General features: G+C 38.7%; 1 protein-coding gene across 1 annotated transcript; it reads right to left on the reverse strand.

Moving 5' to 3' along the window:
- Window positions 1–254: 254 nt before the first annotated feature.
- LOC123775163 (cytoplasmic 60S subunit biogenesis factor ZNF622) lies at window positions 255–13,939 on the reverse strand. Its single transcript, XM_045770102.2, has 8 exons — window positions 13,509–13,939; window positions 11,713–11,839; window positions 10,113–10,195; window positions 8,392–8,580; window positions 7,931–8,105; window positions 6,181–6,298; window positions 2,876–3,001; window positions 255–1,257 (listed from the first exon to the last, which is right to left on the reverse strand). Exons 1-8 carry the CDS (start codon window positions 13,680–13,682, stop codon window positions 1,149–1,151), a joined length of 1,101 nt encoding a protein of 366 aa, XP_045626058.1. The 5' UTR covers window positions 13,683–13,939; the 3' UTR covers window positions 255–1,148.
- Between the last annotated feature and the right edge of the window lie 616 nt (window positions 13,940–14,555).

A 14,555-nucleotide genomic window follows, 5' to 3' on the forward strand; every position in this document is an offset into this window, starting at 1 on the left:
AGGAGACAGGAAGTTGTTGGCTTATCAAAGGTCCCTCAATTATACTTGCAGAATTTTTTCCATTTGTATTTTGATAGTTATAAATATATACATAGTACTTAGAATCATCTAATTATTTTACTACAATATTTTTCCACATAATAGAATGTGCACACTGCTACTAAACTCTGGTCCAGATCAAGTATTTCAATAATAGCATTGATCTTGAGCAATAAATACACACTTTGAGGCTGAAATTAAATAAAAATATTAAAGAAAAATACAGTATTTATTCAGCATTTTATAACAAATAATTATAGTTTTCCTACAGGGAAATAAAACTCTTCCAAGTACACATCACTTATTTTCCCATGTCCTCTGTGGAGAAAATGATACAATATAATAAACTTTTTTCCCTTGACAATTCACACAGTTATAGTCTCTAAAATTTGATATCATTTCCATGCCTACTTTTCCTTATTCTGTACTATGTCAACAGCAGCCTCTATTTATTCTCTAATACCGGTACTGTATATACTTACTCCTCTTGGGGTTTGCCATGAAAATATTAGTTTACAGAAACATTGCTGTGGCAATTAACTTCCTTTAGGGTTTAGGGTGGATGGCTCCCCAGAACAATTAGTAATCAACACATCTACTACCATCAAAAAGTTTATAAATATTTACCAATAAATCTATTATTTTGGGACACTTTAATGCATGTTCCAGCTATATATAGCACAAAAGGGGTACACGTATGTTCTTAAACAAAAACTGCATCTTAAAATTGGTGGCAACTAAGTTACAGTATGCAAATCTAGTTCCACGATTAACCAAGGTTGACAAATAGTTGAGCATAACAATTTACATCCTTGGATTTCAAGTTCTTTTCTAACAGGGGCTCTAACCATAACTTTGGAAAAGACAATAGAAAGTTAACTGACAATGAATATAGTATATAAACAATGTGTTGTATACATCATCTACGTATTCTGTAAAGACTATGTAAATGGGCCTGTAGGAAAATTATACAATATTCAGCGCATTATGTTTGTTAGAAACCATGATATCACAGACAAAAAATTTAATTCCTTCATGATCCTTATGAATTACACAAAGAAACAAAAGAGTCCACAATATATAATACATAAAAAAAAATTGGCTGTGACTTAAATTGGATTCTGGGGTCTTGGCTTAAACAGCTTGTTGCCCTTGACTGCAAGCTTCATGTTGTGCTTGTTCTGCATCTTCACCATGAACTGCAGGTCTCGTGATTTCCTGCAAGTCAAAAGTTTAGTACAGGAGAGTAAGAAAACAATTACAATATTACATGGCTCAAATCCCACAATTACAAATAAAGCACCGACGAGTCAGTACAAATATATTCGGCATGTATAGCATACAGAAAACTTTGTATAAAATATACCATGTATAAATAAGAGTACACGTACACACACACACACACACACACACACACACACACACACACACACACTAACTTGCTTAAATTCGCAAGTTTGAAGTTAAACAACTTTAGACAACAATCTCCACCAGGAGACTCGAACCCTAGCCAGCACAGATGCTTCACAACACCTGGCATAGCTGGTACGAGAGTAATAAGTTTCAATACTGTATATAATGACAGTCCTCATATCTAAGTTGATCTAAATATGAGAAGAGTATATTATTTTAAGAACACAGTAATATTGTATACATTAACCCTTAAAGTCTAGGTGTCGTCATATGTTGATCCCCAGGGAAATGCAGTTATCATACGTTGATTTTAGTTATCACCAAAATTTTATGCAAATGATGTAAAAAAGGTTATAATTGTTATAATACTCAGACCCATGAGAAAATTCTGCTATCATTTTTATTTCTTTACTATCAATGAGAATATCATGTATTAGTGGCTTGCATTTATTGTGAAATCACAATTAGGTGTTTTCTGCTAATTTGAATCTATATCTGTACAGCATTCACGACACAACAGAAGCAATATGACAACTATGTACAAAATCTTGAAAAAAAATACAAAGTGAATAGAGGAAGCCTATTTAAATTAAAAAGAAGTAGAACAAGGGGACATCAGTGGAAGCTGGACATGCAATTGAGTCAAAGAGATAGAGTATTAGGATGTTCTTGTTCCCTGTGTGTAGTCAGCAAGTGAAAAGCATGGAGAGAGAAAAAAAAAAGAGAGGCAGTTGAAGACAATTCTATGCACAACCTTAAAAAATAAATATGCTGAAAAAGTTGATGTTGAGAGGCAATTAGCGCATCACGTATAAACAGCCAGGAGGCAAGGCATAAAGAGCTAGATCTTACTCCCCAGTAGTCACTCACTGATAGGTAAGTGAAGGAGTGGGTTGCAAGACACTTCCTTTGAGCTGTGCCAGGAACAGATTTATATACACCAATTAGGTGTACATATATTACAATGTAGGCTGTATTCAGTACTCAATACGTTTTTGTCAATCATGTGCAAATAAAGCGAGTCATTCAATTGTGTAAACTAAGTAAAATAGCGAGCATATCGACTAGCTAACACGTACATGACAGCCCTTTCCCCTATATGAAGTCAGCAAAATTGTGACACCATGAGCATTTTTTTTTTTTGCCATACAGGAAGAATGGCATCTTTTATGATAGCCACACTCCAAAAGTTTATTTATAAGGCAGATTTAGCTCCATTTTTAACATGAGCATAAAATTCTTCATATAGTTTGTAACCCAGATTCTAGTCCTCATATTCCTTCCAAGTACAGTACTTTATAGTTATTCTGGCTTAGCACTTTCTCCTGATAATTACCTTTACACATGAATCATGACAATACAGCCATATCTAGATATGGAAAGATATTTACTGACACTACTCACACACACACATTAAACTTACCTCACAATATCTGCTCTTGTAGCACCATTCCAGCCCAGCGCCCGATATTTGGACATGACACTGTGGAAAGCTGCACCAGACTTCTTCTTGACAACAACCGCCTGCCGATTTGGATCTATCTTTTGCCTGAAGAAATATTAAGCACTTATGAACAAATTATTCTCTAAAATTTGGCTGTGGTTGTGGATATGGCAAAAAATCCATTCAAGATAATATAACCAGAGTTTTTTAAGAGCTGGTTATCCAATATACAGTATATATATACATACTAGTACACTATATAGGAAGTGCAAGAAAGAAATTGGTAGAAAAGGTAATGTTATTAATAGTATTAAATATTTGTAAAACTGTACACGGAAGAGATGAGCATGTCAGCGCAGAAGTTGAAATTTTAGGGAGCTGCAGGCATTAATGATGCACATATAGAAATAATTAAGTGAAACGTGTAACCAACCTCATTTTCAAAGGAAGATGAGCCCATACCTAAGTGACCAATAACAGTGGCAACTCAAAATAGAAACAAACCACAGAATTTGATATATACTGTATATGCTCAATGGTTTCCCAAGTCCCAACTCTTTCTTTTAATCTGTTCATTTATGGAAAACATTAAAAACTGATCAGCCATATTGAGAGCACCACCATTAATACCTTAATATTTCCCATGCTCTATGAGCTAATTTCACTTAGTAAAATTGTAATTTTGATTTATCAGACGATGGACATCTTCCCCACAGGTACATGCACTCTCGCCCTGCTTCCAAAGCAAATTCGCACATCCCCCACTTCGCTAAACCTTTGAACATTTGTCCAGAGAAGTGGATCAGCAAATCTGTTCTGGAAAGTGTGCATTGCACTGTGTATGAATTGAAACAGCTAGAGGAGAAAGCACATGAAAAAGATTATGGGGTATTCTGAATTTATGGACTAGGAGAAAACATTGAATACAGTGAACAAAGGTCTCTAGGAAATGTTGAGCATGAATATAATTGGTGAAATGTTAGTAAGTGCAATAAAAGTAGTGCACTAATGATAGTTAATGGTGTAGTAGTTTAATATTTATGAGGATGCCAGGCTGTGTGATGTAGTATACTCAAGTATCAGTAGATTCCCTCCATTTTTTGCCGGTCAAATTTAAACCAATACCTTGGTACTTTTTTTTTTGTACTGGGAAGTCAATGACATCTGACTTCCGTTAGCAGAAGTCAAACTTAGAGAAACCTATAAAAATGAGGAATAACAATCAACTAGCCACACTTGTGCTGATATTTACTTTGAATAAATCCAATATACACAAAGCAAGATTTGAAGCCACTGTTAGAATGAGTGATCTCTGTATGTAATTAGCTAAGTTTAGTTACAGGACTAAAGATTGTTGTTAAGCTTGTGTTGCCCCATTTTCCCAGTACAGTACTCTGATACACTGTATAACGCTTTGAAATTACAGTTTCAGCCTCCACCACCTTCTCACTTAACTTGTTCCAACCATTTACCACTACGTTTGCGAAGGTGAATTTTCATATATGTCTTCGGCAGCTTTATTTAACTAGTTTAAATCTATGACCTCTTGTTCTTGAAGCTACAGGTATTGGGAATGCTTCCCTAACAATTTTATCGATTCCTGTTACTATTTTGTATGTAGTGATCATATCACCTCTTTTCTTCTTCTTCTAGTTTTGGCATATTTAATGCCTGTAACCTCTCCCTGTAGCTCTTGGCCTTCAGTTCTGGGAGCCATCTAGTTGCATGTTATTGCATTTTCCAGTTTGTTGATATGCTTCCTAAGATATTTGCACCATACAACCCTTGCATATTCTAGCTTTGGCCTAACAAAAGTCGTGAACCTTTTCTTTAGTATTTTGCCATCCATGTATATAAAAGCAATTCTGAAGTTAGAAAGAGTAGCATAGCTCCTTGCACGATTTTCTTTATGTGGTCCTCAGGTGATAGTTTTATATCAAGAACCACCCATAGATCTCTTGCTTTATCAGAATTCTTTCAAGATTTCTCACATAATTTATAGGGTGTGTGGAGACTATGTTCTCCAATTCCACATTCCATAACATGGCATTTATTCACATTAAATTACATTTGCCAAGTGGTGCTCCATATACTTATTTTGTCCAGGTCTTCTTGAAGGGGCATGACAATCATCTAAGTTTCTTATCTTCCCTATTATCTTAGCATCATCAGCAAACATGTTCACATAATTCTGTATTCCATCTGGTAGATAGTTTATGTAGACAATGAACATTACCGGTGCAAGAACTGAACTCTGTGGTTCAGTTCATGTCACGAGTGGTTCAGAACCCTGAACCACTCATGACATTCCTCCAATCCGATTCATTGCCTCTGATTACGGCCCTCATTTTTCTGTCAGGAAATTTTTCATCCATGTTAAAAGCTTACCTGTCACCCCTCCAATATGTTCCAATATCTTCCTCCTTCCTGGTAAATATCAAATCTAGCATGGAGGGAACGTCCCCTTCCCTCATCTTCGTAGCTTGTTTAACATGTTGATTCAAGAATGTTTCCAGGGTGAAGTCTACATATCTACAGGTCTAAAAATCTTCTGTTCTAGCTTCATATGATTCCCAGTCTACGGATTTCAAGTTGAAGTCCCTGACTATCAACAGTCATGATCTATCTTTATCCATTCTCGCTATAATCTCTCTCTCATTATTGTTATACGACCCTCTCGTTTACTATGTCAATTTGCTCTCTCAATTTACTGATTATTTCTACATGATAGTTCACAATAATGTCCAATTTTGACAACTTGATGTGGAGACTGCTTATATCACTGCTTTCCTCATTAAATCCACCAAAATCTAGCTCTGTTTTATTTTTCTTCTTGCAGGCAGCCATCTTGAATCCTGTGTACAAGTGGCCGAGAGTCTGGTGGAAGTAGGAAAAACCTGTTCAAGAAAAGGATTCAAGGGTAACAAGGCTGGCAACAGAATGCCAAACACAAAATACCAAAATGGAAGAGACAACTATTCTGGATACTAAGTTATCTCTTAATATCCAAAACACCTGTCCAAGATTGGGGCAGTGAAGGGGGGTGTGACAAATTGAAAAATAATTGGCTAATTTAGTAACAAGTTTCTTGTCCTTACTTATGTCAACAACAATAAAGTGCTTTCTAGTGGTACTAGGCAATAAATTAACAAAATATGAGCATGAATTAGTTGTGATTACAGTAAGTATGGAAGTTATGTCCTAGTTTCTACATCTATTTCCATACATTACTGTACTTAGGGTATCAATGAATGTGCTGCCCATCACAGTAAAGAGTATCTCACCGATAATATCTACAGAGAGACCTATGGCCCACAGTAGCTCCAGAGGGCAGCACCAGTTCAAACCCATCTCCTGGGATCACAGCTTGCTGTACTTCATCATCAGGTCCGGCTCCCTCTCCTGTGGAATGCAAACATTGGTGACTGTTCATACAGCTCATCTTTAAAACAGTCTGGCCAGCTTAGAGACTGGACCACCTGAAACTTTAAGAACAAGAGGTCATAGATATAAACTAGCTAAACACAGATGCCGAAGAAATATAAGAAAATTCACTTTCGCAAACAGAGTGGTAGACGGTTGGAACAAGTTAGGGGAGAAGGTGGTGGAGGCCAAGACCGTCAGTAGTTTCAAAGCGTTATATGACAAAGAGTGCTGGGAAGACGGGACACCACGAGCGTAGCTCTCATCCTGTAACTACACTTAGGTAACCACAGGAACACTGGTGCTCAGAACATAGATAAGCCAACCTCAAGGCATGAAGTGAAGGGAACTATCAGGAGAAAGTACCAAGCCATTACAACTATATAGCACTTGGAAGGGATCAGAATAAGGATTTGGGATGGGATGGGGGTAAGGAATGGTGCCCAGCCACTTGGATGGTCGGGGACTAGATGCTGACCTGCATGAAGCAAGACCGTTGTTCCACCGTCCAGCCCAAGTGGTTGGTCACAAGGAATGAATATGGAGAGACTAAGGCTAGTCTAATAGTAGGCACAACACTGCAGCTCTAGCAAAATACTTCTGAATTTCAAAAATGACATATCTAATGTGTTTATATAAGGCTGCTGGTAATTGAAAAGCCTTTTCAAGTAAAAACCATTAATTACATTTTAATTATAAATTTATTTACTGTACGTTGAAGTGCTTCTACATTATATAGCAAACATTGTTTATACTTTAGTTTACTCAACACAAAAATTATTTACCTAATATGAATAAAACATAATTAATCTCAAATTTGAAAAGTTACAAAGATAGTTTAATTTCAATACTATCCAGTACTAACTTTGAGGGTTGAGCAATGTATTTACAGCCCATCCTCTATAAATGACAGAACAGTACTTATGGCAACTATTGGTTCATTGTACAAAAATATGATTGTTGGACATCCAAAAGTTCACATTTTGCACTGCTGGAATACTCCAAATGACATGCCTGTCTTGGGTTATCTCGAGATGATTTTGGGGCTTTTTTTTTTTAGTGTCCCCACGGCCTGGTCCTCAACCAGGCATCCACCCCCCAGGAAGCAGCCCGTGACAGCTGACTAACACCCAGGTACTTATTTTACTGCTAGGTAACAGAGGCATAGGGTGAAAGAAACTCTGCCCATTGTTTCTCGCTGGCGCCTGGGATCGAACCCAGGACCACAGGATCACAAGTCCAGCGTGCTGTCCGCTCGGCTGACCGGCTCCCCCTAGGCCTAATTTAGTACACAAATGTTATACTAGGCCTAGAAAAGTATAGGTTTGGTAGTTACCTTCATTCTAGTGTCCTCTACAAAATTAATAGCTCAAAGCACTAATTTTTTATAGGTGCATAAGACATTTTTGTACGTTTGACCAATAGTTGCTTTACTATTATTTTTTTTTGTGACAAGTTGTGCATTTACATTTCCAGCATTTTGCACTAAGCTGAAAATCCTGCACATTTAGCAACAGCAAACCTCCCTAATCAGCCTAATCAAAAACAAATACTTGTTAAGAAATTAAAATTAAAATTTGAGACAAAAGGCATTAGAGCACATGTACTAACCCGCATCTGGGTAAGATGAAGAATAGTCATAAAATTCTGCAAACTCTACCAAACTGTCACCTTCCAGCACCAGTTTACAATGACTTTTGTCTATAATGTGTTTGCGTATGGAGTCGAGTGTCGGACAGCGCCGAGCAGACCACTTGCAAGAGAGGCACTCAAACCCACACCCAATCTGTGCCATGAACAAATACCTCAGATATACTGTACTCTATGCAAGTACTGCTGTATGAAATAAAATATGACATTTATTTCAGCTATAAAATAATATACATTATTTATTCCAATTATAAAATAATACCTGTATACAAAGTTCTTGTCCATTTAACATTTTAAAGCCCTTCAATATAATGTATTTTGCATTTGAATGTGAATCATTAACATTGCGCAAAAATATTAAAATTAATGGATACTACATGCTTGCTAAATTATTTATAATTTTACGTCAATCAAAAACTCACCTTTTCACCTAGGTAAGTGATGAGGCCTGCCACATCAACACAAAACTCCAGGTCAGGAACAAAGAAAGAATGCTTCTCCGTCATATGATGCAACTCTTCCTCCAGCGTGTTGGAGTGATGGGAACAAAACAGACAATCGAGTAACTCTATCGCCTCCCCTTCCCATTCATCGCTATCTACCTCCTCAATCTGGAAAAAAAACCCAGCGTTAAATGTAATGAAACGCCATTTTCTGGGTGAGACCCAGAGGCTCCAGGAAGCCTCCGGGTTCAGAAAGGTAAGCGCCCCCAAAACAAACACCCCCCCCATTCTCATTAAAATATTGCTACTGAAAGCTGAACTAGTGGACAGAACTCCCAAATTGAAAATGAGCAAACGAGCATGACGTCACCATGTTGCTGTCTGCGCAGCCCCCCACCCCCTTCTCCTGGAGGGGAAGGGGAAACCCCAGACCCCTGCACCAGTTATCTACACCCCAGTTCTGAGGTTGGATGTGAAAATGCGCGAAAAAACACCGACCAGAGGGAGGGAGGGAGGGTTGCCAGGGAGCCTCCGGCTCTCACCAAGAAAATGGTGTTTCATTACATTAACCACTGGACTGTGCCAACCGAGAAAACGGTTTGATTTTTTTGTACCCATTCAAAATGTGTGCGTGGTAGGTTGTGTACGAAATGGACTCTTAGAACCTCCAGTGAGAGGCAGCCATCTTGGAAAAAATTTCCAGAATGCCCTAGGGCTACTGCCTGAGTTAGTACTGGGTGGCGCACGCATCTCTGGCTCCCAAACACCTGTCCGACTCCTTGTTGAAAGATCGCGCGCTGTTGGTGAAATTCAAACCTTATTGTTTGAAGAACATAAGGGTCATGATACTGGTGAAGCTAGGGGCAATAAGGACCTAACACAAAGGTCGGATGCAAGTGATACAGCGAGCATATCCAGTTGTAGCTCTGAGCACCACCCTTGCCCACCTATGCCATCTCCGATTTATATAGATGATAAATAAATGAACAGTGTTAGCGGCTTCCATGGTGGTGTTTTCCACCATGGAAAACACCATTTTCAGTAATGTTGTGAAGCTTGGTGAACCTGTATTATGCGTGGATAGTGTAGAATGTTGCAAAGCTTGAACCTGTATTCTGCCTTAATATAGTGTATAATATTGCATAGCTTGGTGAACTTGTATTCTGCCTGGATAGTGTAGAATGTTGTGAAGCTTGGTGAACCTGTATTCTGCGTAGATAGTGTATAATGTTACAAAGCTTGGTGAACATCTTGAGGTTATCTTGAGATGATTTCGGGGCTTTAGTGTCCCCGCGGCCCGGTCCTCGACCAGGCCTCCACCCCCAGGAAGCAGCCCGTAACACCTGACTAACTCCCAGGTACCTATTTACTGCTAGGTAACAGGGGCATTCAGGGTGAAAGAAACTTTGCCCATTTGTTTCTGCCTCATGCAGGAATCGAACCCGCGCCACAGAATTACGAGTCCTGCGCGCTATCCACCAGGCTACAAGGCCCCCTTATATATTCGAACATATATTCTATCAGGATATAACAAAGATTGGTGAACCTGCATTCTGCAAGAATATAGTGTATAAGTTGCAAAGTTTGATGACCATACATCTTGCCAGGGTATAATGTAGTGAATCTTAGGGACCCTGTATAGTCAACAGATAGGTTGACAAAATATAAATACAATACATCGTCATTATCAGTTGTCTTACCTCCATATCTTCATCATCTTCCTCATCAGCTTCCTCTTGCTTGTGGTTGGCATGGTGATGCATATTCTTTTTGTTATTTGTTTCTGAAAGAAGAAAACAATGAATTTCCCTGAAGAACATACCACAGTAGATATAAAACTATTTAAGGACCTAGGCTGGGCTTGGGGAATAGAATAACTCTCAAAATTCATTCCAAGTGTACCACACAGTAAATATATAATACTGTACTGTACTAGGCCAATAGCATGATCGTTCAATCCGTTGAACCACTTCTGAATACTGCCAACTATTTACCCAAACCTTCAGCTCCAGGTGTCTCCAACAGAGAATTGCCGAATTCACTAAACTATAAACGTGATGAGGACCCTAGGAGTCCCTTAAAGTGTTTCAAGCATTGAGGAGATTCCAACGATCAACGTGGACCAGGACCAGGCGAGGCTAGTCTGAGAAGAGACCCTCAAGGACTAACTCGACCTTGCTTCCAGGCCCTGTATGGCTGCTCTTATATTTTCTCTGCTGATTCCACCCAGCTTCGTGAAGCGTCTGCCACATGTACATTGGCGATGTACGCATTGCAGTCGGGAAAGCAAAATAGAAAAACCCCACAACATGTATGCATGCTAGTGTAGGAGTCACATCTGTTGTATACAATACAATGGTTCTCATGTCTGGTGGTTCAAGCTGTTGCATTGTATGGGCACCTATCCCTGTTTCCAGTGTATCATGAGTGCTTATGCTTCCAAGTTTTAGGTGACTGGTTTTGCTTGCATTAGTTGGTTCCTGTTATGGAAGTCATTTTCCTAGTGCATTTGTTTTGTGGGCTTGCCAGATTCTTTATGTATCTCGATTCTTTCAACAGCCTCGGCTATCTTTTTGGGGGTTCTTCTCTGGTAATGCTAGTGCTGATTGTCAACCAGTTACTTTCTTGGATTCCTAGGTAAGACCTTTAGGAAGGTTCCTTTTGAGTAAACCTTATTCCAGGTAGTGCTTTTGAATTTGGTTGCCAATGAAAGGCCTGTTGAGTAGGAAATGATGTAGTTAGCAATACAATATAGCAGACGAATGTGTGCTCTGCTCTAGGACAGATAATAAACATTCAAATTTTACCAATTCAAATATGTGGGTGTAAGTGTTATTTGCTCTTGCCATATTATCGAAAGGAAGGGAACTGAAGGGATTGAACGCCGACCTGCATGAAGGTAGACTGATGCTGTACCGTCCAGCTCAAGTGGTTGGGCATATTATCAAGCCATACGTTTAATAAAACAATGGATTTAGATGAAGTCCTGCTGTCCATGTCTATTTATTGCTGAAACTCATGTATGCTGTATTAAGTTTTTGTGGCAAAATTGTAACTTGAATATGGCTGTAAGTTAGGATTTGAATAAGGTTAACTTATCAAAAAAATCTTTGAAAAACTTTTTTTTTTATCAAAAGTAATGATGTCTGAGAAATGCCACCAATTTCAAAATTCCAAGCCACCAATAATATGAGTGATGCTACACAACTCAGATATATTTTACCAATTCATAATTACCAAAGAAATATGAAGAAATGATATACAGTTTTAACGACAATATTCCCGCATATGATCAGTTACCTTCAGCATGTGAAATGACGACCTCCATGTGTTTCTTTGATTTCATGTGATTGTCATAGGCATTCTGATTGGTAAAGGTTTTCTTGCATGGTCTGCAAGGTATTTTCTTGAGAGCGATAGATGTGGTCTGAAAGCAAAAAAATAAATCTTTAATTTCATGCAATTTGATTGCATGTGCTCCACCCCACCAACCTGTTTTCCCAATAGATTCTTCACACATTTTTATCTGCTGAACTGTTATGAGAGCCACCAGGGTGGTGTTGTGTGAGCTCAGAGGCTGGCTGTAATGGTGATGGTTATGAAAGTAGTAGATGTGGTGGTTGCAACTTGGCAATACATGCAATACCCACACATATGCGGGTGTGGTACACACAGGGTGGTACGCAAACAAGCGGACACAGATGGAAACTTAGTACCCACATGAGCCACAGGGACAACGGAAAGAACATTTTTAGTGTCAGAGTAGTTAACAGATGGAATGCATTAAGAATTGATGTGGTGGAGGCTGACTCCATACACAGTTTCAAATGTAGATATGATAGAGCCCAGTAGGCTCAGGAATCTGTACACCAGTTGACCGACAGTTGAGAGGCGAGACCAAAGAGCCACAACTCAACCCCCGCATGCACAACTAGGTGAGTATATGATGGGCCTGAGTTAACATTTATCATGGGTTAAAGGGTTAACATTTAACATGTTAACAGGGTTAACATTTTGAACACCTGCCATGGGTAGGGTTCAAAATAGGCAAAAACTATGTCACTTTGTCACTAGTATTCTTTACACAAACCTATTCTACTCTAACCTAACTAAAATAAAGCTTCTAGGCAACATGTGCAACACCTGATAGGCCTAATTCTGGGAAACATACACAACACCTGCTAGGTCTAATTCTAGGCAACATATGCAACATCTGCTAGGCCTAATTCTGGGCAATATATGTGACACCTGCTAGGTCTAATTCTAGGCAACATGTGCAACACCTGTTAGGCCTAATTTTGGGCAACATGTGCAACACCTGCTAGGCCTAATTTTGGGCAACATACACAACACCTGCTAGGGCTAATTTTGGGCAACATGTGCAACAACTGCTAGGCCTAATTTTGGGCAACATCTGCTAGGCCTAATTTTGGGCAACATGTGCAACATCTGCTAGGCCTAATTTTGGGCAACACGTCAACATCTGTTAGGCCTAATTTTGGGCAACATGTGCAACACCTGCTAGGCCTAATTTTGGGCAACATACACAACACCTGCTAGACCTAATTCTGGGCAACATGTGCAACACCTGCTAGGGCTAATTTTGGGCAACATGTGCAACACCTGCTAGGCCTAATTTTGGGCAACATGTGCAACACCTGCTAGGCCAAATTTTGGGCAACATGTGCAACACCTGCTAGGCCTAATTTTGGGCAACATGTGCAACATCTGCTAGGCCTAATTTTGGGCAACATGTGCAAACACCTGCTAGGCCAAATTTTGAGCAACATGCGCAACACCTGCTAGGGCTAATTCTGGGCAACATGTGCAACACCTGCTAGGGCTAATTCTGGGCAACATGTGCAACAACACCTGCTAGGGCTAATTCTGGGCAACCTGTGCAACACCTGCTAAGGCTAATTCTGGGCAACCTGTGCAACAACACCTGCTAAGGCTAATTCTGGGCAACATGTGCAACACCTGCTAGGGCTAATTCTGGGCAACATGTGCAACACCTGCTAGGGCTAATTCTGGGCAACATGTGCAACACCTGCTAGGGCTAATTCTGGGCAACATGTGCAACAACACCTGCTAACCTGCTGGGGTTGACTCTGGGCAACACGTTCATTGTAAGTCTCTCTCGACACAGGAGGAAGCTCTGCCACCTTCCTCTTCAAGTTGTAACGATGCCAATCAGATCGGAAGTGATCGCGCTGCCCATCACCATCACTGAAAGCCACGTGACAGCTCAGGCACGTAAATGTAGCCATGTTTTATAATTGCAAAATAGTGTTTAATCTCGTAGACACAAGACTCCGTCCTCCTCTGCTTTAGGGGGGGATTGGAGGATTATCCCCTCAGTTATCTTGGATTGAGTTGACTGTTGTTTGTAATGTCGAGTTGTTATTTTTCCCTTCTTCCTGCAGTGTCCTGGCGTGTTAAAGAGTCTGTCTTCTCTTTAGTGCAGTTTGCGTCCAAGCCTGTGTTTACAGTCTTCTCCAACTGCTACTCCATGCTGCTATCAGAGATAGAAGTATTTTATCAGGGGATTTAAAGTTTATTCAAACCTATTATAAATCCTCTTTAAATCTTATTTAAATGCTTATTTTGGCTATTTTTAATGCTCTTTTAGTAAATTTGACTCAATTAGATTCTTCGGATTTGTCATCTTTGAATCCCTTCCAAGCTCAATTTCTGTCAAAAAGATTTATTTAAATATATTGTTTCTTCATACATACAAGGAAATTACTGGATATTATTATTATAATTGCTATATAAATACTTTTGACAAATGCACGATTATTTATTACGAACATAATTGAATAAAATCTGCATTAGTGGAAGGTATTCTCTTGTTTTAATAAATACATATTATATAATCCAATATTTATTGCAATAGATTTACAATTTTATGAAATTACATATAGAAAATATCTTGTTAAATAACTGGATTATGATTAAATTAATAATTAGATCATCATGATACATGAATTATTAGTGGTCATCCATCTATCAATATTTTATAATATACCGTATTTACATATTTAGGAACTTATATATGCTAGAATTAATATATTCTTGAGAAAATAATTGTTTATTGTATATTGTCTAATTTGGAGAGAAATATAAGAATTTGAAAGTTA

The sequence above is a fragment of the Procambarus clarkii genome, chromosome 92, assembly GCF_040958095.1.
Source record: "Procambarus clarkii isolate CNS0578487 chromosome 92, FALCON_Pclarkii_2.0, whole genome shotgun sequence".
In the NCBI taxonomy this organism is placed as follows: Eukaryota; Metazoa; Arthropoda; class Malacostraca; order Decapoda; family Cambaridae; genus Procambarus; species Procambarus clarkii.

What these genes read in the sequence shown, in the direction of transcription:
- LOC123775163 (XM_045770102.2), bottom strand. Translation starts at nt 13,682, where the DNA reads ATGGCTACATTTACGTGCCTGAGCTGTCACGTGGCTTTCAGTGATGGT. An exon ending in CGTCATTTCACATGCTGAAG is followed by an intron (nt 10,196 to 11,712) that starts GTAACTGATCAT and finishes TTCTTCTTTCAG; the next exon opens with AAACAAATAACAAAAAGAAT. An exon ending in TTCATCTTACCCAGATGCGG is followed by an intron (nt 6,299 to 7,930) that starts GTTAGTACATGT and finishes TGCATTCCACAG; the next exon opens with GAGAGGGAGCCGGACCTGAT.